This window comes from Scomber scombrus, chromosome 19 (assembly GCF_963691925.1).
Source record: "Scomber scombrus chromosome 19, fScoSco1.1, whole genome shotgun sequence".
NCBI lineage: Eukaryota > Metazoa > Chordata > Actinopteri > Scombriformes > Scombridae > Scomber > Scomber scombrus.
This window is the reverse complement of record NC_084988.1, coordinates 9,556,427-9,577,701: the sequence shown is the minus strand read 5'-3', so window position 1 is coordinate 9,577,701 and position 21,275 is coordinate 9,556,427. Positions and strand designations below refer to the sequence as shown.

The following is a 21,275-nucleotide window of genomic DNA, read 5'->3' as shown; positions in this document are numbered from 1 at the left end:
GTTCGTTTGGAGCCGTGTGAAAGGTTGAAAATCTTGCAAAATCTTTTTAAATACAAAATTGCCTCCATGTTTGAGCAAACTGTTTCCTTGCTGTGCTGCAGTATGGCCAACTTTGCACTAAACAGATTGCAGATTTTGAAGAAACCCCCTTGATATGAACAGTCTGCAGTGGAATTGAGTAAGGAATGATTTCTTCACAGCCAAAAACTAAAAACGGTGAACATACGAGCATGAGTGTTTTCAGACAGATTTCATTTCCTTCAGGATGAATTCACCCGGCTGACAGTTCAAACAAACCTCTCACTGCTTCAACACGCATTGAGCTCATCACTGACTGTTTCAGACTTTTATTGTGATCCATTTGAAAAAAGGTTTTACAAAAGGTAACATTCAATTTTTACACCAATTCTTTAAAAAAAATCACTTAAAATAAGGTTTTGATACATGGAAACGAATTCAGTTAACTAAGTAATGGCTTCTATAAACAATGTGAAAATAAGATAATATACATTTAAATGAACGCTACAGACATGAGGACAAACGGAGGAAGGGATTATATTAATTAACATTAAAAAAAACAACGAACAAAACAATGGCGTGATTGTTTTCTTTTTGACATCTGGCCAAAATTTCCGCAGCAGAGACCTTTATTGCAAAACTTATCCCACATCATCTGGTGTCCAACTGGAATGTTTGATGACAGAAGCGCCCGTCGTGGGCTCACTGATTGGTTGCATCCGTTTCTTGGTTTTCTTCACATGTCAACACTGGTGCGTGTTGAGTGATCCTGCCGCCAATGAAAAAGAGCCCTGCAGGAATTCAGGAGGCGCCCACCCGAACACCCAGATCAGCAAAGAGACATTAAAACAAAATGTGAATTTACAACAAAAATATGCAAAAGGAACAAAAAAAAAAGGAAAAAAAGACGTGTTTAGACGTGGACAAGCACAGCGGACGGCGTGCTCGTGAGGACAGATGAAACATCTGTTCAGACTCACCAGATGCTGGAAGAAGTTGCCCCTTTACAGGGCTGCTTGCATCTATTTTTTCCCCCCCTCAAGGTGGAAAACACAAACTTCAGATCAGTTTACAGTGGCACTGTCGTCCTACTCTGACCACCGGCTGTTTGAAGCAACACGGCATGACATCATAGACACCTCCCCGTTGGCTGTCGGACATTGGTTGACAGCTGCTGCTCGTTTATTAAAGAAAAAGTTTGACATTTTAGGAAATTCTGTTATTGACTGTGTCCATGAGTGAAATACGAAGCTGTACCAGGTGTTTAGAGAAGTTATCTATGAGAACTTCCTTTTTTGAAACAACAATTTAATTTAGTTACTTGTCCCAGCCAGGAAATAGTCTGGTACATAACCTTTAAAATTGTCATTTTTACACTTCAGGTTTTGCACAGATTGAATAAATTAGATATGTGTTAATTAGTGAGCTTTAAAGACGATACATGAAGGTGGATTTTGCTGAGCCAGCCGTTTCTGGTCTCTGTGCTACGCTATGGTAGCTTCACATTTACTCTACAGACACGGAAAATGTTAAAATGTTAAACTGGCCCTTTTTAAAGTGTTTACAGTGACAGCGTAGCAACAGGTCGGCGTGGATGCGGCGCCGCTTCAAACAGAGCGCTCAGTTTTTTGTCAGAACTCTCCAAAGACAAATGATTTAACGTCAAACATCCCAGAGAGGTTCACTACTTCCTTTTTCACTTTCAAACACAACTCTTCCTTCTCCTCCTTCTCATCATCATCATCATCTTCTCAGTTTCACAAACACATTTATCTCCATTACAGTTACATCATCTGCAAAGCTTAAAGGTTCTATATGTAGGAATCGGGGAATTCCTTCTCTTTTAGTGACGACGCTGCTCAGAGCAAAGCCGAGACTATCGCAGGCGATGCCGTTTTTCCTCGTTTACGCTTCTTGTGATGACAGAAGAAGAATCGGTGACGTTGTGTTTTCTGCAAAGCGTCTCTCGCTCCCAAATCAGTCAAGTTACAACCAGTCCGCTCATTGGCATTAAAAACGATGAATAAATGTAAATTGCGTCATAATTCTTACATATAGAACCTTTAAAAAACACATGCACCTCCAGCATTTTATACAAGAGTATGATACAAAATAAGGCATTTCATTGTGTTGAGTATTCATGTCGTGTTTTGAGTGTTAATGCATGTTTTTTTCTGTCTGTGTGTGTGTGTGTGTGTGTGTGTGTGTGTGTGTGTGTGTGTGTGTGTATGTGTGTGTGTGTGTGTGCATGTGTGTGAGAATGTGTTAACGCGTGTGTACATAGCAACCACCTTTTTTTTAAAATGTTATTCTTTTTGCCCGCCTATAAAAAGACTGCAAAAAACAAACATAAAGTCATGATAATTCTTACTTAAAATATATATATTTGTCATATATATTTACGTATATATTCATATGTAAAAAACAAAACAAAAAAAGAAGGGAAGAGGGGAAGAGAAAAAGCCCAAGAGGTCCCTGTGATAGGCCAGTTCTCAGAACGCCACCTCACCCTGTCTCCCCCCCTCCACCCCGTGCCCGCGCTCATTCCATGACCTCACTGGGCGCCACGGTGACCAGCTGCAACGGTATCTCCTGATTGGCTACGAGGTCGTGGGTGGTGGCACTCTGGAGAATGAGTGTGGTACCGTCTGCGGTGATGACGGTGTCGGTGGTGGGCGGAGACGTGGAGGAGGGAACGCCGCCTTTTTTATTCTGGTGAGTCTTTATGTGCTTGGCCAGGTGGTCGCTCCGCATGAACCTCTTGGAGCACTCTGTGCACACGAACTTCTTCTCTCCTGCGAGACCGAGGATAGAAACGTCAGAGAGGGCAACGGTTTGTTTGTCTCATTGCTCATGTTTTGTTCTTTGATCACATTCTGGTATCTGAATTCTTATATAATAAATATCCGTTCATCTGACGTGACATTCAAGGGTCTGTTTACCTCTGGTCATTTTCTCGTCATGCACATAGTTTAAGTTTAATGTGCCAGGATATAAAAGTCTAACTGTAAGATTTCTGCTGTGGGTGTTTCACAGCTTTGAAATATAACATTGCAAAATTTAACACCAACTTCTTTAAAGAAACAGAGCTGCTGTTACTCTTGATTAATCCACAGGACACACAGCGCTCCGTTCAGTTTTCACTGGAACAACTTCAACAAATTATCTAAAATCTAAAGCTAAATGCAACTATGTGTAAAAAGGAAAACAATACAGTGTGTGTTTTGTTTTGGGGTTTTTTTTGTCATTTATGTGAACCAACTCTAGAAATGTGTGAGTACGGCTGCATGTTTTCAACTCTGGAGAATGTTGAAAGACTGAAAAACACGCTGAAACACAGATTGCGCCATCAGCACGATCCCCACATGTTTCTGCTCATTTTCTGAATTGAAGTCCACTGTTGCATTTCATATTCCCCCCCCTGCTATCCCTCCCATTTAGTAATTCACAGCTTAACAGCATGTAAAGTGATGATGATACAGCACTAAACTAGGATCTGACTCTTTGTAAAATCAGCTCATTAGTGCTTTTTCATATTGACATTGAGTCTACATTTAAAAAGAGATTCTAACTAAAGCTGCATTGATAAATCATTTAGTCCAGTCAAAGATCCAGACAAATACTAATCGTGTTTTTCCTGAGCTTAAAAACAATGTCTTAGAAACTGCTTATTAAATCTGAGGAACAACTATAAAAGCCAAAACAATTCCATTTCTGCAGCCCTACTGTCCCTAAGGGGGACTTTGTCTTGCAGCCACTTGAAAAAACAAAACATGATAAAAAAAATACATGAAAATATACAATAAACATGATTCTGGTAACTCTGATAGCTGTACACAGTCTCCCATCACCCAAAATATTGAACTCCAACAGGAAATCATCAGTCCCTCATTCTTACTGCTTGCAAACAACATCCAGACTTCACTGTTTATCCATCAACATGTCAAATCGAAAGTTAAACTGAGCTTTACTGCAGCTGTTTCTCTTCTCTTTGCTTTCAAGATGATGCTAATCAGTCAACACCGTCTTATTAACAGTACAGGCATGAACAGCTGGATACTCTTCTAAAAACAGGCGTTTCTTTAATATTTGTACTATCAGAGACAAATAACTTTTTGTTGACACTCTTCCAACTCTTATTTACCGCTAATAACTACACAGACTACATTTACTCGCTTGATTTCCATATTTTCCAACCACAAAACAACAAAGCGTTCTCTCACCTGTGTGTGTTCTCCGGTGTCTCTGCAGCTCGTCACTCCTGGTGAACCTCTTGCCGCAGAACATCCAGTTGCAGACGAAAGGTCTCTCTCCGCTGTGCCAGCGCAGGTGAGCTCGGAGGTGGGACGTCTTCCCGTAGACCTTCCCGCAGCCGGCGATGTGGCAGATATGCTGCTTCTTCTTCCCCATGCCCGACCCTCTGTGAAGCGCAGGAGAAAAAGGAGGGATGAGAAGCAGACACAGATACAGAGGATGATTTTCTTGCTTCACATTTGAACAGAAGTGGAAGATCCCCAGTTAAACGGAGCCGTAGAAACTAAAAAAAAGAGCGGTAAAAGACGCTCAAACCTGAGACATCAAGTAATAAGAGCAGCAGGTGTTATCTCTAAAATAGATTTTATGGTTACATCTAAACTGGATGGAGCTAAAAAATCCTGCACAGTATGGTGGAAATATAATTTAATATTACTGTAATTGAGCTATATAATCAAGTCTTAGAACATAATTCAGCTTGATGACTTAAAGAGCTCGTCAACCACATTTCTTGTCATCTGTATGGCCTGTGTGTGAATTTTACGTGGCTCACCTTCCTCCAGACTCTTTGCAATTGGGGCAGGTGCAGGCTACTCTGCGGAGCCTCTTGCCTTCACCGCTCGGCGTCTCCATGTCATCGTCTCCCATCTGAACCCGCAGGTTGTTCAGGTCGCTGGTGTTCAGCGTTGAGTCTCCACTCAACTGCCACTCCTCAGTGTCCGGCTCCTCCTTTATCTGGATACCTGAATCGGGGAAGAGGATTTATTAAAGAGTTGTATTTAACGATGCGGAATAATGTGTGTGGATGTACAGTATGTTCATTTGCCCCGTACCAGCTGGACTGCTCGCGTCGTCCCCGTGCGTGTACTGAACTCCGGATTGTGACACAGAGTTCACCGTTACCGTCTGGAGGTTGGGTAGGCTGACCTGACCCGTCTGACCCAGAGGGAGGGTCTGAACCGGTGCTAAGGTCAGCTGCTGGGCCTGGCCTTGCCCTTGGGGCAACTGGAGGCCCTGGAGTGACTGGACACCCTGAACCTGGAGAGAGAAATACACAACACGAAAACTTAAAAAATGCTCCGACACTTTGCTGTTTTGAATTGTGTATATCAGAGAAAAGCATAGCTCCCCACACGCTCCTTTTAGCTCACCTGGAAAGTCTGCCACTGGATCTGCCCCGTAGCGGTGACGGTTTGGGCCTGGATGAGGAAGGTACCCGGGTTGACCAGCTGTACGCTCTGTAGAGTCTGACCTGCTGCGTTCATGTCCTGGCCCTGAGCCACCTGGGCTACCTGGGCCTGACTGTCCCCAGACAGATGCAGGATGGGCTGCGAGATAGTGGTAGCGTTAGAGGACGACACCTGAAGAGGAGGTGAACAACAAAATAAGAAAGAAAGTAGCAGTCACGTCATATTAAACTCACATAATAGACTCCATTGTGACTTTAAAGCAGTGGTTCTCCAACATGGGCTCAGTATTGTTCAAAAATGTTAGATACAATGCTTATATCAAACCAATAACAGGCTTGTTACATTACTTTCAGGGATATAATCATGTTTCCCTTTTTAATAATGTATCTAAAGAAGCAAAACTTCTTAAATGTTAAACACAAGCAGTTATGCCATAACTTGCTTAAACTAAATGCCTAAAATCAGACAAAAATAATGTTTAAATTATGGATATCTGATCAAAGAACACGCAAACAAGACTACAGATGTGACCAGACATTTGATGCCAGCTGTTGTTACTTAACCATTTTCAATTCTGACATTTCAACCCGCCCTAAAAAAGGTCTGATACTCAGACCTGACTTGTCACTAGTTATGAGCTTAATGTAGACTATGGATGGATATTTTTTCCTTCTCAGATTATTTAATTCAAAGGATTGTCAAGGCTAAAAGAGGTGAAAACAACCAGCATCTCACAAGAAGAAAAGCGAAGAAAAAAATGATTTTGTTTGTCTGGTGAGATCAGATCTATCTTGAAACCTCTTCCTGGCCTCCCAGCTGGAAACCGAGCTGCCTTAAAGCCAACAGGCTTGACATTACAGTGTTACAGGTGTGCATACTGACCTGGATTTGCTGCAGGTGGTTGTGGGAGTTGTAGTTCTCCGAGGAGGAAGGGTCGGACACGCCTGCAGACACTGCTGTGGCTTGGGTCAGAACCCCCGTGCCGTCTATGGTCTCGGGAAGCTGGGAGTTGTTGGAGGAAGAAGAGGTGGTTGGCACGTAAAGCTCTTGGTTGTTGCTGGCGTCGCTCACTGTCACCAGCTGCTGTTTGCTGGCGTCCTGGTTCTGACTCTCCAGTGTCTGACTGCTCATGATCAGCTGACCTTCCGCTGTCACCCCCGTTGCAATGGGGACTGTCTGCGCTCCCGTCAACCCGAGCGACTCTAGATCCACACTGTTAATGGGGACGAATGTTATGTTGCCGGGCAGCCCTACGGGTACCGTGCTGGTGTACGCCGAACCCCCACCCATGACTCCTTGAATCGACTGCACTTGCCCCACCTGCGTCATGAGGTCTGTGGTCGTTGTCGTGGCGCAGCTGATGCCAATGCTGCCATGGCCGTTGTCTTGTAGGAGCTGGATCTGCCCTGTGCCGTCATCCAAACCCTGTGTCGAGAATCCTGTGAGTGTCCCATCTGCGTTTTGGATTTGGGGGATAACCTGGAAGACGAGGGGCGACACTTTTGGTAAAAAATCACCACCCATGCAAAACAGAAACAGCTCCTTAAACGTGTTTTTGTCTCCTTTTTACCTGATACTGAATGCCTGACACGCCGTTAGCCGAGCCGTCATTCCCAGACGCTGTAACGTAGATGGGCTGGCTTTGAAGATTCCCAATAGGAAGCACGTACTGCCCGTTGGACGTGACGATCCCCGAGTTTGGAATGTGAACGACTCCTTGATCCTCCTTCCCGGTGGAGACAGGAGTTAGCACCTCCCATCGGTCTGAGCCCGTCAGCTGTATGGCTGACATGTCTGTTGTCTTTGGGGAGTTAGCAGATCAGATATCAGATTAGCGAGGATGGATCACACACTTCTTGACTTTCATCTCAGCTTTTTCTTTTTTCTTATGATGAGATCTAAAATGGAAGAAGGGATCAGACTGGGCCTTTTGTGTTACAATCAGTTATCAAGTGAGACACTGGCATATCAAACAGAGTAAATCATATATCATCAAGCAGGCTTTGTACTGATGCAAAGAGAGGCTGATACAACAAGCCACAAGCTAGATGCAACCACCAACACACAGAGACTGAAGATAACAGAGGCTCCAGAGCAGGGAGTGGGGGATGGGTGGCTATTACAGCACAATTGAACGCTACTGTTTTGATTATGGACGCTTTTCCCTGCCATATTATCACACCCCCTGCATCCTCCCAGCCCAAGGTACACCGGCTATCTTCCAGCGAGCCGACCCAAGTGACTGCCTTCAGTGTCCTACCCACTATGGGCGGGTTTTACAGGGGTAAAGTGGGTGGCCGTTATTGAGGGGAACACAGGAAGTGTACGGCTTTCACCCCATGCCATCAAAATTTTAAAACGTGTGAACTTCATGCTCTCTTTAAAAAAAAAACACAACCGGCAGCAAATCGGAAAGCCACCGAGAAAAAGACGAGCTAGAAAATGTCGGATACCTGTGTTTCCGCTGCGCCGCCGGGCTGCAGAAACTCGCTTTGACTGCTGTCCACGTCCGCGGACGCCATTTCTCCTTGTTTCAGAGGGCTTGCTCTGGCGCTAGCAAGGGGGAGAGACAAGGGGCGAAACTCAGCAAAAACTCTGTAAATCTACAACTCCTGCCTGCCTGAAAACCCCTGCAAATCATCCCCACTCTGCATTCCGAAAGGAGCCAGCTGCGAAATTCAACTTTGCAGCGGGGAATCTGAGGCTATTTGGGCCCAGATCGACTGTTTACTTTGTCAACTCCGCGGCTAGCCAGCTAGCTCGGTCGGCTAACCGTGTTAGCTAGTTAGCAGCGGAGCAAAAAGATAAAAAAAAAAAAGACGCAGCTTCGCCTCGCTGCGGGCTGCACAAACTCACCGATTAGTTGCACGCTTCGATGCGCTGCGTGTTTACGTAGCAGTCATAGCGTGAGTGGTAGTAACCGGGAGGATTATCTGATCAACTAAACTCCGAACATGATTATTTTATCAAAGGCGGGCTAGTGTTGATCGGTGAATTCGGGTCGATTTTTTTCTATTTTGATTGACGGTGCGGGAAACACAAAAAGGTGGGACTAACAGGCTGGACCGTCCAATTTGCATCACATTACAGGACGTCCCGCCTTTCTTCTCTTACGCGATTGGCTAGGCGGGTGTTCTAGTAAGACGTGATTGGCTGAGCCGGGTGTCAGTTGTTTTCTCTCTTTTTTTTTTTAAAATAGGACGTGTGTTTCCTGTTTGTTGTTGGAATGCAGTTTGTTGAATTCTCAGCAGAGCAAATCAGAAAAAAACGAGGAGTTTGTGTCGAAATGTAACACTTTATTCTCTCCTTTAATGTAAAATAAAGTTTTTTATCCTTCACCTTTTTGTGTTTTGCTTTAACACAGTGCGTTTTCTCCCCCCCCTCACCCCCTTTATAACACTGTTGTAGACGAGCAACGGGGGTAAAAGTTTGTGTAAAATCGTCATCTGGCCTCCATTATCACAACCAGGCAGTTTTCAGTGAATAATACAGCATTTAATGCCCATGGGGACACATGATCAGCCAAAACTTTGCTTCACCACAACATTTTTGTCTGAAAATCATCTTTACAGAAGATAAACAACCCAAATGTCGCCCTCTTATAGAATATAATGAATGCAACAACAACATATATTGTAGGATAGGCTCACAATTTTCCCAAATCTGTCTTAAAACAAGAGTCAGGTGCCCAAAGATCATTACTCCTGTTCATACTGTTAAAAGATCCCTTTCAAATATGCCTCTCAGTAATGGGGGGGTCAAAAATCCCTAGTGTCCACACAAGATGCATTTAAAAGTTTATCTTAACTTAATATGAGGCTTCATCAGACTGAGTTAGTTATATCGACTTGATTTGAGTCATTTGGACAGCTGAAGCTTCATATTAGTTGTAGATAAACTTATAAATACGTTTTTGCACAGGAGGGCTGTGGATTTTGTCCCCCATCATTTGTATTCATATTATCATCCATTTCCATTTATGATTTAGTTTACACTTATTGTGGATGTTTTGACCCTATTACATGTTTATATCAACATGTGTAGTTTGCTCAGATAAAAGTAATTGCAATAATGCAAAGTATGAACATCTACAGTTATATGACCACAGGGTGTCTGCTGATGAAGACAATATGAGATGTTTGAAAGGTGCCATGTGTGCTATGAGTGGAACATTCTTTATCAGCTGCTGTTTTAATGCCAGAATTAACTGTTTCCTTTGTTAAAAGAAAAAGAGACTCATTCATGGTTTCAAAACAAATGAATGATTAATGATCTGATATGGTTAATTATCCCTCACCCATAAAGACTTAAAAATCAATTGGAAATGAAAAGAAACCAAAAACAACTTTTAATCTGACATAAACATATATCAGAAAGCTTTTTTTAAATTAATTTTGAATTAAGTTTTAGAGAATAAGGAAATTCATTTGTCAAAATGTAAAAATATAACAGAAAAACATTTGATGAATACAATTTTCATGTTTCCTGCTTGTACATTTAGTTTTCATTTTCTTTGAGTTTATTCATACATAATTTAAAGCCAAAATTGCAAATGAATTATTCAATAAAATATATATTTTTAAATGTATCAATGCACTAACTTTACACAATAATAATAATAATTATTATTAATATAAATACAGTGTATACATTTCTATCCCCTAGTGTTTGAAATAAGGGAAAATTAGAAATACACAGAGATTGCAGAGGTTTGTCTCCTTTTATTGACACATGCATATTGGTGAGGGTGACATTTATTAGCTTCTGGCTCCCTTATAGTAGCATATTTAACATATTGTACCTCATTCCTTAAAAACTCTTTCTGGTTCGTTAAGTGGGCAAGATTTTTATATCCGCAATTTGGCAAAATGTCTGGGTACAGGATGGTAAGCGGTCTCGAAAAGAAAGATGTTCACACTGTGGAGGTGGTGAGGAGAGGTGAAGATGAAGCTGTGCAGTCCAGATGATCCCGAGCAAACATTAGCTTTTCAGATTCACAATGAAGCGTTCTCTTATTACGTAGGGTGGAGCTCATAACGTGAATAAGTCTTCTTGTTTTCTTTTAACCAGCCCAAACAAAGTCAATAAAAGCAGCGTGTATAACATTCTCTGTTCAGGTGTCTGATCAGGCACTGTTGAGGAGGCCTGCCTTTTTCTGCTCTTTCTAGAAATAACAACATCCCCCCTGCTCAGAGTACAGCTGTCCTACCCCGAGGCGCAACAATGAGTGACGGCTTTCATTCTCTCTTAAAATGTTCATACACTGACAAGTCAAAAAGTTTTTGGACAACCTATATTTTTAATTTTTTTGGTAAAATCGTAAGTAATGTCATTATAACATTACTTTAGATACCATAAAAATTAAACTTCATTGAGGAAAATGTGTAAATGCACTTTTAAATTTCAAAAAAGTAACTCAACATGAACTCGAATTTATTGATTAATTAGGCACCTGTAATTACTCACGCTAATGTTATCACTGTTTCAGCTACAAAGGCTGGTTAACGATCCAGCACACCTGCCTTCAATAAAGCCTTAATTACCAGTCTTGGTATGATCAGAGCGCTTGCAAATTAATCAGCAGTCATCACAGCGGTAATTTTCAACTCATGACTGAAAAGGCAAGCTCTAATTTCTCAGAGAAATCTAACAGATTGTCTGAGGTAAAGCATTTTTGTACATTTGTGGCTTTAATTATCAAAAAGCATCCTGAAAAGAATACAAGCTCTGATCACAATAGGCCTGAGTAAGACTGCTCACATCAATTACAAAAGAAATATACAATTTGTTGTCTGTAACAGTCTCCTGATTAGATCGTTCCCAATAAAATAAAAATGATGCCTATTCTTTCTGGAGGCAATGACTGCTTGAATATAGTGTGTTCAAAAACATCTGACTTGCAGTGTAAGTTGGTGCCATTTGAAATTTTGCTCAAAATATTACAAATTGAAATGTATAGAAATGTAATTATTTTAATAGATTCTGGTCCAAGCCTGGGAGGCCAGTTGACATAAATACTTCCAGCCAAACAGGCAGCAGATTGTTCCTCTGAATTCAAGAGAGAAGTACAAAAACCAGCAGACATGTAGCTCTCAGGGGCCTGACAAAAAATGTACTCTGACTTCTCCCTCTGGCAACTGCATGGTCTCATTATTTCTTTTTGGGTGCATTGGGTGTGTTGAATTTGAAAAAGATAATGTCCCCATCCTCCACGACGTAGTTCCTGCCCTGTTGTCTGTATTTCCCAGCAGCCTGTGAAAGAAGATGTTTTATTGTATTAATTGACGTTTTTTAAAAGTGTCTTTTAAGCTATTTATGGAAACTCAACAATGTGCTAACCTGAGCTTATAATTAAGCTCTAAACAAACACACACCTTGACTGCGTTTTCATTGCCCTCCTCTTTGAAGTCATTGAACTTCATCACCTCGGCCATGATGAAGCCTTTCTCAAAGTCAGTGTGGATCTTTCCTGCAGCTTGTGGAGCCCTGGTACCTTTCTGTTAGAGCACAACAAAAGAAATGTGAACATTTAAAAACGCTAAATAATGCTGCAAATGAATTAACAAACTGACCCCTTGAAGAATTCTTTTGTCAAAGAAAGTGAATATTAATTATTTCATAATAATATAATAATATGTTGTCCTGGATAATAATAGTGTCAGAAAACTGGCCTATAAACCAGATTAGCAAATTGGCAGAAGGAGTTAAAACATTTCATGACACAAAGAGATGATCATTTGTTATTTGTTAATAGATGTCAAATTACCTTTATATTACAGTTTTGAAACAACAATGTTTAGGACTTTGCAATCAAGTCATTAGTTCAGCATCCTGTCAGGAGTTACTGATGAATTTTGAGGTCACGTCACTCACCCTCATGGTCCACGCTCGCACCTCGTCTGGTCCTGCCGTGAAGAAGTATTCCAGCTGTAGTGCTGCGTAGCCGGTCTTTATCATTTTGGTTAAAACACTAAAAACACACAGAAACGTTAATTTGATTAGCTGTGATGGAGACGTCAAGCATTCAATGGCCGAAGCCCCAAAACTGTAATTTATTAGACCAAATACAGTTGAATTATTTTATTTTAATAACACAGGAGGATTTGTTCTTTCCTCTCTGCCAAAACACACCAGGCTCGCAGCAGAGCACATCCATTATATTCAACTGAAGCTGCTTCACTTACCACAGAAGTCATGTGCACCCGTGGGGGCATATCACAACTCATCTTTGTTTTTATGTGACTGGTCTATTTTTTTCCTCTACGCGCAGCTACGTAGCCCTCCAACAGGTAAAAACTACATGGAACTGTGTGATACATGAGTAAAATCTGAATCTAAATGATAAAAAAAATACCTCAGTGTACCAGAGGCAATGTGATGCAGCAGTGCAACTGTGTAGAGTTTTTTCATAGTGCGCATTAAAATCAATCAAATCAATGTGTATCCATCCTGTAATTACAATGGCATTATCACTTGGCAAAACTAACTTCCTGGCACACAACAACACACTACAAAGACAGAGTCTGTTTAACCTCCGCTCTGCCCCGCCTACCTGACGCGTCACGTTATGACTTGTTCAGTTGAATCAAAACAATATAACTCACAGTAATATTACCAGTCAGCAAACTACAATTATCTCTTTATATTGACTGAGGTCAAGTACCTCCAATCCTGTATGATCAAGATAATTTAAAGTACTTGGCTTTAGAACTGATTAATTTTGTAATTAATAAAATCATTAATTAATCAATAGACAATCATCAGAAAATGTTGATCTCTTCTTCAGTTTCATTCTTTAATGTAAGGATTTCCTGCTTTTATGTAATCGTAATTTAGATATCTTTGTATTTTGGAATTTTGAAAAGACCACCAGACAAAATAATGTGAATACTTCATCTCAGGGCTGTGGGAAATTATGAAAGGGCATTTTTTTCACCATTGTGACATTGTATATTGACTGAATGTTTAATCATAGAAATAATTAAAAGATTAGTCAACTACTACAATAATTATTATTTGCAGCTCTACTTGGCATTTAAACAGCTTCTTGCCAGACTGTGTGTACTGTTTCTGTTCACCTCTGTGTCTTCTGTTCCTCACAATACTTCTTCATCTCCTCTTCCTCCATGTCCTGCAGTTTGGCCTCAACTGCTCCACTCAGGGGAATGACCAGAGCACCGGGGTCGTGGGCATCGACCCACTCCTTGATTTTGGCCAACCTGTGTAGAACAAGTTGTTCTGAATGCTCAAAGACGGCTAAAATATATAAATAAATAAATGATGGGACATGAACACACACACACACAGACAGGGATCATGTTGATGAACATACCACTTGTTCTTTTTTCTGATGTAATCCTTCTCTGAGAGGTTGACCAGGTAGATCATGGGCTTAGATGTCAGAAACAGGTATTTGTTCAACACCTCAATCTGTAAAGGGAATTTAAAAAATAAATCTGATCAGATAATGTGCATCTTGTTCTAAAGAGTCACGAAACATCAGGCTAGTCTGTTCAAAAACAAAGCAAGTCACCAAGAGTTACAACAAATTATTATTCCACAACACTGAGAATACATCCCCACTTTCCTACAATCCACACAGTAGCCCAGAAATGAATAACTGTACAAATATTTGACCAAGAGCTTACAGACGCATTAATACAGCACAATAAGATTACACAAAGACACATCATACCTCTTTGTCATTCCAGTCACTGCAAAATCTGACGTGTTTCTTCTCGTCCACTATCCAGTTCTTTACCTTCAGCATGATATCCTGAAACAAGAAGCAGCAGGTTAGGTGGTGTGTACAGACTGTTTACACTTCATGATCTTCTATCTCTAATAGTGACACTTATGTAAAAACTGATGTTTTACTCACATATTCAGGTTTGAGTTTCTTGTCACCTCCTCTGACTGCCGTTTTCTCCAGTTTGTCGAGGATCGGATCGATCATTTCCTCATCCTTTAGTCGCAGCTCCTCATGGATGATCTCAATGTCCCTCACCGGGTCAACATTTCCCTCCACGTGAATAATGTCCTCGTCATCAAACGCACCTACAAAACATACAAGAATTGAGAGATGTAGTCTGCCTTTCAAGTGCCTTTGCTTGGTATTACAGATTAATACCAAACCTTTATTTATCAATACTACTAACTACACTACTAATACCGGGACGTAAAATCTTTAAATGTTAAAACAGTGATACATTTTATTGACCCTCCAGGACTTTGGAGTGAGGTTTATGCATCCAAGAAAAACTTGACTTCCTGAAATGTTACTTTATAAACTTAATATTGGTCTGAAAATGTTTGTATTAAACATTTTACATGCAAGGTTGGTTACAAATGTTAAGACTTTAAAGTGACACAATGCAGAGTTTCAGTGCCATTACTAAACTTACTCTTCTATGTCTTCCTTTGACAATGTAAATAACTTAATTTGTCATTCAAATTCTCAAACGTTGAGACTAAAAGAGTCTAAAATTGACACAAATATATGAGATACTCTGTACTACAGACATATACTGGTCAGCACCATTAAAGTATTGAGGTTAGATATCATAACTAGCTCTAGGGCAATTTATTCACAGGAAATGACAATGTTGTCCTGTCTGGGCCATGAGCATAAATTCTTTAGTGTTGTTCCCCTTTAAGATGTGTGGTAGTGGCACTAACTTGCCCTCTTGACACCTGTTCGCTCCACTCAGTTGTTACTACACAGCAGCTGCATGCACAACTTACGGGTCATGTGGAAGATGCCATCACAGGCGCTGATGTGGGAGAGGAAGGCGTTCCCAAGTCCCTGTCCTGCGTGAGCTCCCTTCACCAGACCAGCAATGTCCACAACGTTTAGGAAAGCAGGAACCTTGCTAAAAATACAAAACAGCCAGACCAGAGATGGGTCATCAGTGAGATAGGGAGAAATGTAACACAGGTAGAGCTGCAACAATTAGTCAATTAATTGTTTAGTCAGTCTACAAAATAATTGAACAGCAACTATTTTTATAATAGCATAATCGTTTAAAGCGGAGAGAAAGAGCTCCATTTCTTTCTCTTTGGCGGCACCATGTGGCGTTTTAAGCAGTTTGGTACCTCATTCAACCTCACTCCCAGAGATCCAAACAGTGTCGCTGTCTGATGTCACGTTAACACAACACACTAACTGAACCACTTGTGATTTAAATGCATGGCAGGAAAGTCGTTACAGACAATCGGATCGTGATAATTATTATAAAGCAAATGAGCTTTCAACAGCTGGTCAAAGGCTCGATCACCATTGTGTTACACTGTGTATTATTTGTACAATAAGCTATGCTGGTAATGTGCAATTCGCTTGTTACTATGTGCGCAATAATAATGCTGCTGAACACTCTGAGCTGCAGAGCCTGGCAGCATTGCCATATTGTGAATTTTTGCATGATTATTTTTCTGTTTAGCTTTATTCTTTATATTGTATATATTTATTTATACTGGATTTTAAAATGCACCTCTGGGGTTGTCACAAAAGTAATTCCGTTGTGTTGTACAATGACAATAAAGTGTTTGAAATTGAAATTGAAATCCTTGAGATTATAACATGAAGCAAAAATATGATGTGTCTGTTGGTTCCAACTTATCAGATGTCAGGATTTCATGCTTTTCTTTCACATGAAACATCACAGTAAAGTAAATATCTTTGGGTTTTGGACAGTTGCACAGTTGGTCCTGGCATTTTACAAACAAAAATCTTAATTGATTAAATGAGAAAATAATCGACAGCCTAATCGAAGTTGAAAATAATTGTAAGTTGTTTATAAACACACTCACCTGGCTGGTTTATGGTACTGACAGAGGAAATCATACCGCTCGTCAGGCACAGGTACTCTACTCTCATTTGGATCGATTGTGCAGAATGGGAAGTTCTCTGCTGCTGCCTGGCTTTTGGTCAACACGTTGAAAAAGGTGGATTTACTGCAATAAAGAGAGTCAGGTGAGGGTCAGCAGGAGGGCAGCCTCAAATGATGATGACAATAATGATCAGAAACCACACATTAGTTGACTCACTCATGTAATAAACACTTATAACATGTACCTACCCAACATTAGGTAATCCCACAATGCCAATTTTCAGAGAGGTTCCAAATCGTCCAATTAATGGGATTTGTTTCGGGGCTTCTCCCTTTTTGGGGGGCATCTGCAAGAGTTACAACAAGTTGTTCACACCGTGACATGCATGTCAACATTTTTCACCGACGCCAACACCTCAGCCCTGGTCAAGCAGCACTATGAGATCCATCCTGATGACCCAGCTACAATGAAAACGTGTTTAGGCAGCTTCAGTCATATGCTCATTCAAACACAGCATGCTAACGTTAGCTTGTGGCTAACTAAAACTACTCATAGCGACCTGTTAGCCTGAATTTACGACTCAGTTAACGCCACTGTCTGCTTTCTACACTCGTTAAAAAGAGCCCGACACAAATTAAGCCGAGAAACCTCCTCATTTAGTACCTTTATTTCTGTTCTCCGGCTCTGGGCTACGTGGTGTGCACTCCTGTGCTATCTGCTCACACCGGCCGCTCCAGTGGAAAGGAGAGTTGGAGAGCATAGCGGAAGCGTTTTGACGTGAGTGGTCTCTGATTGGTCAGATGAAGAGCTGAGCATTTACGTCACAGGTGTACGAGGCGACGTTAAATTCGCTATTTACTGACTTATTTCGAATTCAAAGAAAATAAATTATGTACTATTGTCAATCTTTATATTTTATTAGGAACATTTCACATCCATAAATGTAAATTTCAAAACTCATCTCCATTATTTAAGTTTTTGTTTGATTGAAGTTGATTATTATTTTAAGTCGCTTAAGTTAATTACAAATACGAAATGTATATCAATGATGGATATCCATTCAGAGGTTTTCAACCAATAAGCTGTCACAAATACAATTTTCATTTTATACGGAAGATTATGAAGTCTGTCACACCAGGGTTTTTTGTTTAGTTAGGGCCCGAGGACTGACAAGTCAGTGAGGGACCTATTGCTTTTGCCAAGATTCTTATTAGGGCCCGAGCACTGACAAGTCAGTGAGGGACCTATTGCTTTTGCCAGGATTCTTAGTATTATTCTTTAGTATTATTTTTCACGTTCTTATGCCGCCAAATGAATCGCATTTTTGGCGGCCTGAATACATGAAAACTCATCAAATTCTGCACACACGTCACAGCTGGTGAAAATTTATTTAATTCAACGTGATTGGACGCAAGCGTGGTATGGGGACTCGCTAGCGCCCCCACACGTCGGGTCATGTGACCACAAATCCTCTCGGATCGGCATGAAATTTCTATATGTCTCATCGGATCATGTGGAAATTAATTTTGTGGAATTTTTTTACCAAACAGGAAGTTGACCACGCTGCGTGGCGTGCACCGATTTTCATTTTTCGAACACCGTTTTGAGGACTTTACGATGTTCACAGAATCATGAAACCTGCCACGTAGGTTTAAAATCATGAATTCTTTCATCTGATACCACATTTGCCCAACATTTTGCCCCAACAGCTCAGTAGCGCCCCCTAATGCCTTTTCCCACTTAGTATGTACTGACAAACTCTAAAACTCACCAAATTGGACACACTCGTCAAGACTCACGAATATTATTTTTTGGTATAAGCGCAACCTTTTCAGTGCCAAGATGACTCTACAGTGCCCCCTAGAACATTAAAAGTTGAAGCCCCGCCTTCTACATACACGTACATGAGTGAAATTTAGGATTCATATATATCATGACCAGACGCACAAAAAAGCCTCTTGGACTCATACCGTAACTCCAACAGGAAGTCGGCCATGTTGGATCACAGGTGCATTTTTTCCGCCATTATTCCCATTTTCAGGCCTCGTACTTTCAAAAACTCTTCCTACAGGTTTGACTCCAGAGACTTCAGATTCGAACTGTATCATCCTCAGACCTTGATGATGTAAACTTTACGACAGATTTTTACCTACGTTATACCAGGTGGGCGTGGCAGTCGTTTGTTTGTATAAACAAACAACTCCTTATAACTCCTCCATACATTGTCGGATGTTTATACATGCAGCGCGTGAAATGTCACACTTGGTGACACCGTTTCAATTTCAACATCATTGGGGGTGGGTGTGGCAAGGGGTCTCCATAGTGCCCCCTAACAGCAGGTCATGTGACCACAAACTTTGTCTGATCTTAGTGAAATTTACAGGACTCATAGCACTCATGGGTTAACCCCCAAATAATTTTTTTGTGCATTTCCTGCGTCAATTATCCGTTTTTCCCACATAGTTTAGACGACTTTCCCGTCTTCACAGAATCACCAAATTGCCCAGATAGGTTCACACGCAGGAGCACTTTCATTTGAGACCATAATTGCCCCTGGGCGTGGCACAACAGCTCAATAGCGCTCCCTAATGCCTTTATCCATTTTGTACATTTTACCAAACTCCTACACTCACCAAATTGTACACATACTTCAAAAGTCACACAGATTGACTACTGACAAAGTTTGGGATTTTTAAGTGAGAAGATGACTCCACAGCGTCCCCTGGAAGATTTCAAAGTTTAAGCCCTGCCTTCTACATTGACATAGAAAAATGAAATCGACAACGCCTATGTATTATGTCCAGACGCACAAAAAAGCCTCTTGGACCCATACCATAAGTCCAACAGGAAGTCGGCCATCCAAGCAAAAATGCTCAATCTTGATGATTTTTTGGCCCTTCACCCACATTCCTTTGTGCTAAGTCACCCAGACTCATTTGTGGTCTTAGTTTGCCATCTAGTGGAGACATTAACCGCATCACACAATGTTCAATTAAAGGCACAGGAGCAAAGACATCTACATGCCAGTTTTGACAGCCCTGCCACTGTTGCACGCACCAACGTGCACGTACGGCGCGCGTTCCAGTTGGGGGGAAAACTGGGGGGTGCGAGGGCCCTTCGACACTGCTTGCAGTTTTAATTTTTTCTTCTTTTTCTTTCTTTTGTCTCTCGTTTATTATAACTGTTCATGACCCTTGTTATGCTTTCACATGACTGTAAGCAATGTTGTTGCTATTGCACAAAATGTGAACTGAAATGACTGATTTTTTTTTTGTATATTGCAAACTTCAATAAAGTTTTGGAGAAAAAAAAGAAGAGCTATTTACGGTAAAATAAAATAAAATAAAATAAAATGTATCATTGGTATTTTAATTAAGTATTTACGGTAAAAAAAAAATTAAAAATTAAATGAAATAAAATAAAAATGTATTTACTGTATTTACGGTTGATAAAGTATTATTTTGAGTGTGTACACTGTAAAAAAAAAATTTTTTTAAAGAAACTTGTACTTTTTATTTATTTATTTGTCTTTCTTTCTATTGAAATTATTATCTTTTCTTTATACTTTTTATGTATTTATTTTTGTTTGAACTGGAATGACTGGTTGCTTGTATATTCTGTGTTCAATAAAAAAAAATTAAAAACATTTGCAGTAAAATAAAATAAAAAACAATTTACAAGTATTTCCTTTTTTCCAATCAATTATTTAGGGAATAATTTATCAGGAATTTACAGTAAAGGAACGAGCATCAGAGGAATATTATGCTGACCAACGTAAAATATAAACAAAGCAACTGGAAACAGATTGAGGCCAAAACTTGAATATAGATAATGAGTTTACTAACTGAAAATATATGCCTTAATGTAACTGGAACATACACCACGATGAATAGACACTATTAGTGAGTCTTGTAGATTACAAGATTTATGAATATTATATGACGGTTAATGCCACTTAAAGAGTTCAGTAAGAAAAGTAAATATCCACTCGATGCCATCCAACTAACCTTTAATTTCAATTGAAGAACGATTTATGTTAATGTCTTTTAAACTATTCTCCTATGTTTTTAGTTTATGTCTATTGTATTTTTTTGTATGTTTTCTCTTATTCAGATACATGCCCAGGTTTTTAATATCATAGTTGACTTATTAGTAAATGAATTGTTCAATAAAGCATTTTTAGTTTAAGTGTTTACAGACTCATTTGATTTTGATTTTTTTATTGTAGTTTCTGGTCTTTTAGGCTTTAATATTTGAGACTCTACTGATTTATATTTTGTAACAGTTTACTTTGCTGTCTTTTCGTAGGGTTTTGATAAAGGTTCGTTAAAAAACACAAACACAACCAGTGTCATTGTTTTTTCATTGCAAGTGCATTTGAAGGGGATTGTTTAATAGCTAATATGAACAAGAAGAAAACCTCTTTCTGTGTTCATATGGATACCTGACTGACACTTGGAAAAATTCTGAACATGTCCTTTAACACAAGATGCCTACTATTTGACTTAAAAGTACATTCTCAGTGTATGCAGTTAATGCTTTAAGTTTCCACATCACACTCGTCCAAGTTGTACACCGGACCATGATTGGCTTGCAATTTAGCTGTGATGTCAAAAATCATGCCTGTGTTAACCTCAGACTTTCATTGAGGAGAGAAACGTTCCCCCCTTTCAGCAGATTAATATGAAAACAGCCTTTTAGTGTCAACCTCTGCACATGCATCATTCTGCACAGTGAAGCTTAAACATCTGAGTAAAGGGCAAAACACATTTTTAAATGGAGGTGGTCTTTATGTATATATATATGTATATCTTTATTTCACTTTTACATTACTATTTTTCATTACTATTGTTTGATTTATTGTGGATTTATTTATTGTTCTTTCGATTGATGGTCTTTTATTTTTGCAATCCACTTGCTGCTGCAATAAGTTAAACTTCCCCTAGTGTGGGACTAATAAAGGAATATCTTATCTTTCACTTT

General features: G+C 40.0%; 2 protein-coding genes across 7 annotated transcripts; both read right to left on the bottom strand.

Moving 5' to 3' along the window:
• Positions 1-322: 322 nt before the first annotated feature.
• Positions 323-8,780, bottom strand: LOC134000776 (transcription factor Sp3-like). Of its 6 annotated transcripts, none has more exons than XM_062440255.1 (9): positions 8,319-8,780; positions 7,916-8,015; positions 7,033-7,360; positions 6,345-6,941; positions 5,424-5,633; positions 5,106-5,310; positions 4,826-5,015; positions 4,242-4,438; positions 323-2,813 (listed from the first exon to the last, which is right to left on the bottom strand). In XM_062440255.1, exons 3-9 carry the CDS (start codon positions 7,252-7,254, stop codon positions 2,560-2,562), a joined length of 1,875 nt encoding a protein of 624 aa, XP_062296239.1. In that variant the 5' UTR covers positions 7,255-7,360; positions 7,916-8,015; positions 8,319-8,780; the 3' UTR covers positions 323-2,559. The 6 variants fall into 6 exon arrangements, with proteins under 6 accessions (XP_062296239.1, XP_062296234.1, XP_062296238.1 ...); XM_062440250.1 differs by having other exon boundaries at positions 7,033-7,263; XM_062440254.1 differs by having other exon boundaries at positions 7,916-8,780.
• Positions 8,781-10,163: 1,383 nt separating this feature from the next.
• On the bottom strand, positions 10,164-17,043 carry LOC134000999 (obg-like ATPase 1). The gene is made up of 11 exons (XM_062440534.1): positions 16,956-17,043; positions 16,541-16,638; positions 16,272-16,415; positions 15,207-15,334; positions 14,344-14,519; positions 14,158-14,238; positions 13,795-13,892; positions 13,541-13,681; positions 12,336-12,432; positions 11,837-11,959; positions 10,164-11,714 (listed from the first exon to the last, which is right to left on the bottom strand). The coding sequence occupies exons 2-11, from the start codon at positions 16,636-16,638 to the stop codon at positions 11,613-11,615; spliced, it is 1,188 nt and encodes a 395-aa protein (XP_062296518.1). The 5' UTR covers positions 16,956-17,043; the 3' UTR covers positions 10,164-11,612.
• Positions 17,044-21,275: the final 4,232 nt, after the last annotated feature.

Bases quoted from the DNA above. Each gene is read 5' to 3' on its own strand.
- LOC134000999 (XM_062440534.1), bottom strand. From the start codon at position 16,638: ATGCCCCCCAAAAAGGGAGAAGCCCCGAAACAAATCCCATTAATTGGA. The intron at 15,335-16,271 runs GTGAGTGTGTTT...TTGTATTTTTAG, and splicing joins CAGTACCATAAACCAGCCAG to CAAGGTTCCTGCTTTCCTAA. The intron at 12,433-13,540 runs GTGAACAGAAAC...GTGTGTTTTTAG, and splicing joins GAGGAACAGAAGACACAGAG to TGTTTTAACCAAAATGATAA.
- LOC134000776 (XM_062440249.1), bottom strand. From the start codon at position 7,984: ATGGCGTCCGCGGACGTGGACAGCAGTCAAAGCGAGTTTCTGCAGCCC. The intron at 4,439-4,825 runs GTGAGCCACGTA...TGCGCTTCACAG, and splicing joins TGCAAAGAGTCTGGAGGAAG to AGGGTCGGGCATGGGGAAGA. The intron at 2,814-4,241 runs GTGAGAGAACGC...TCGGTCTCGCAG, and splicing joins ACACCGGAGAACACACACAG to GAGAGAAGAAGTTCGTGTGC.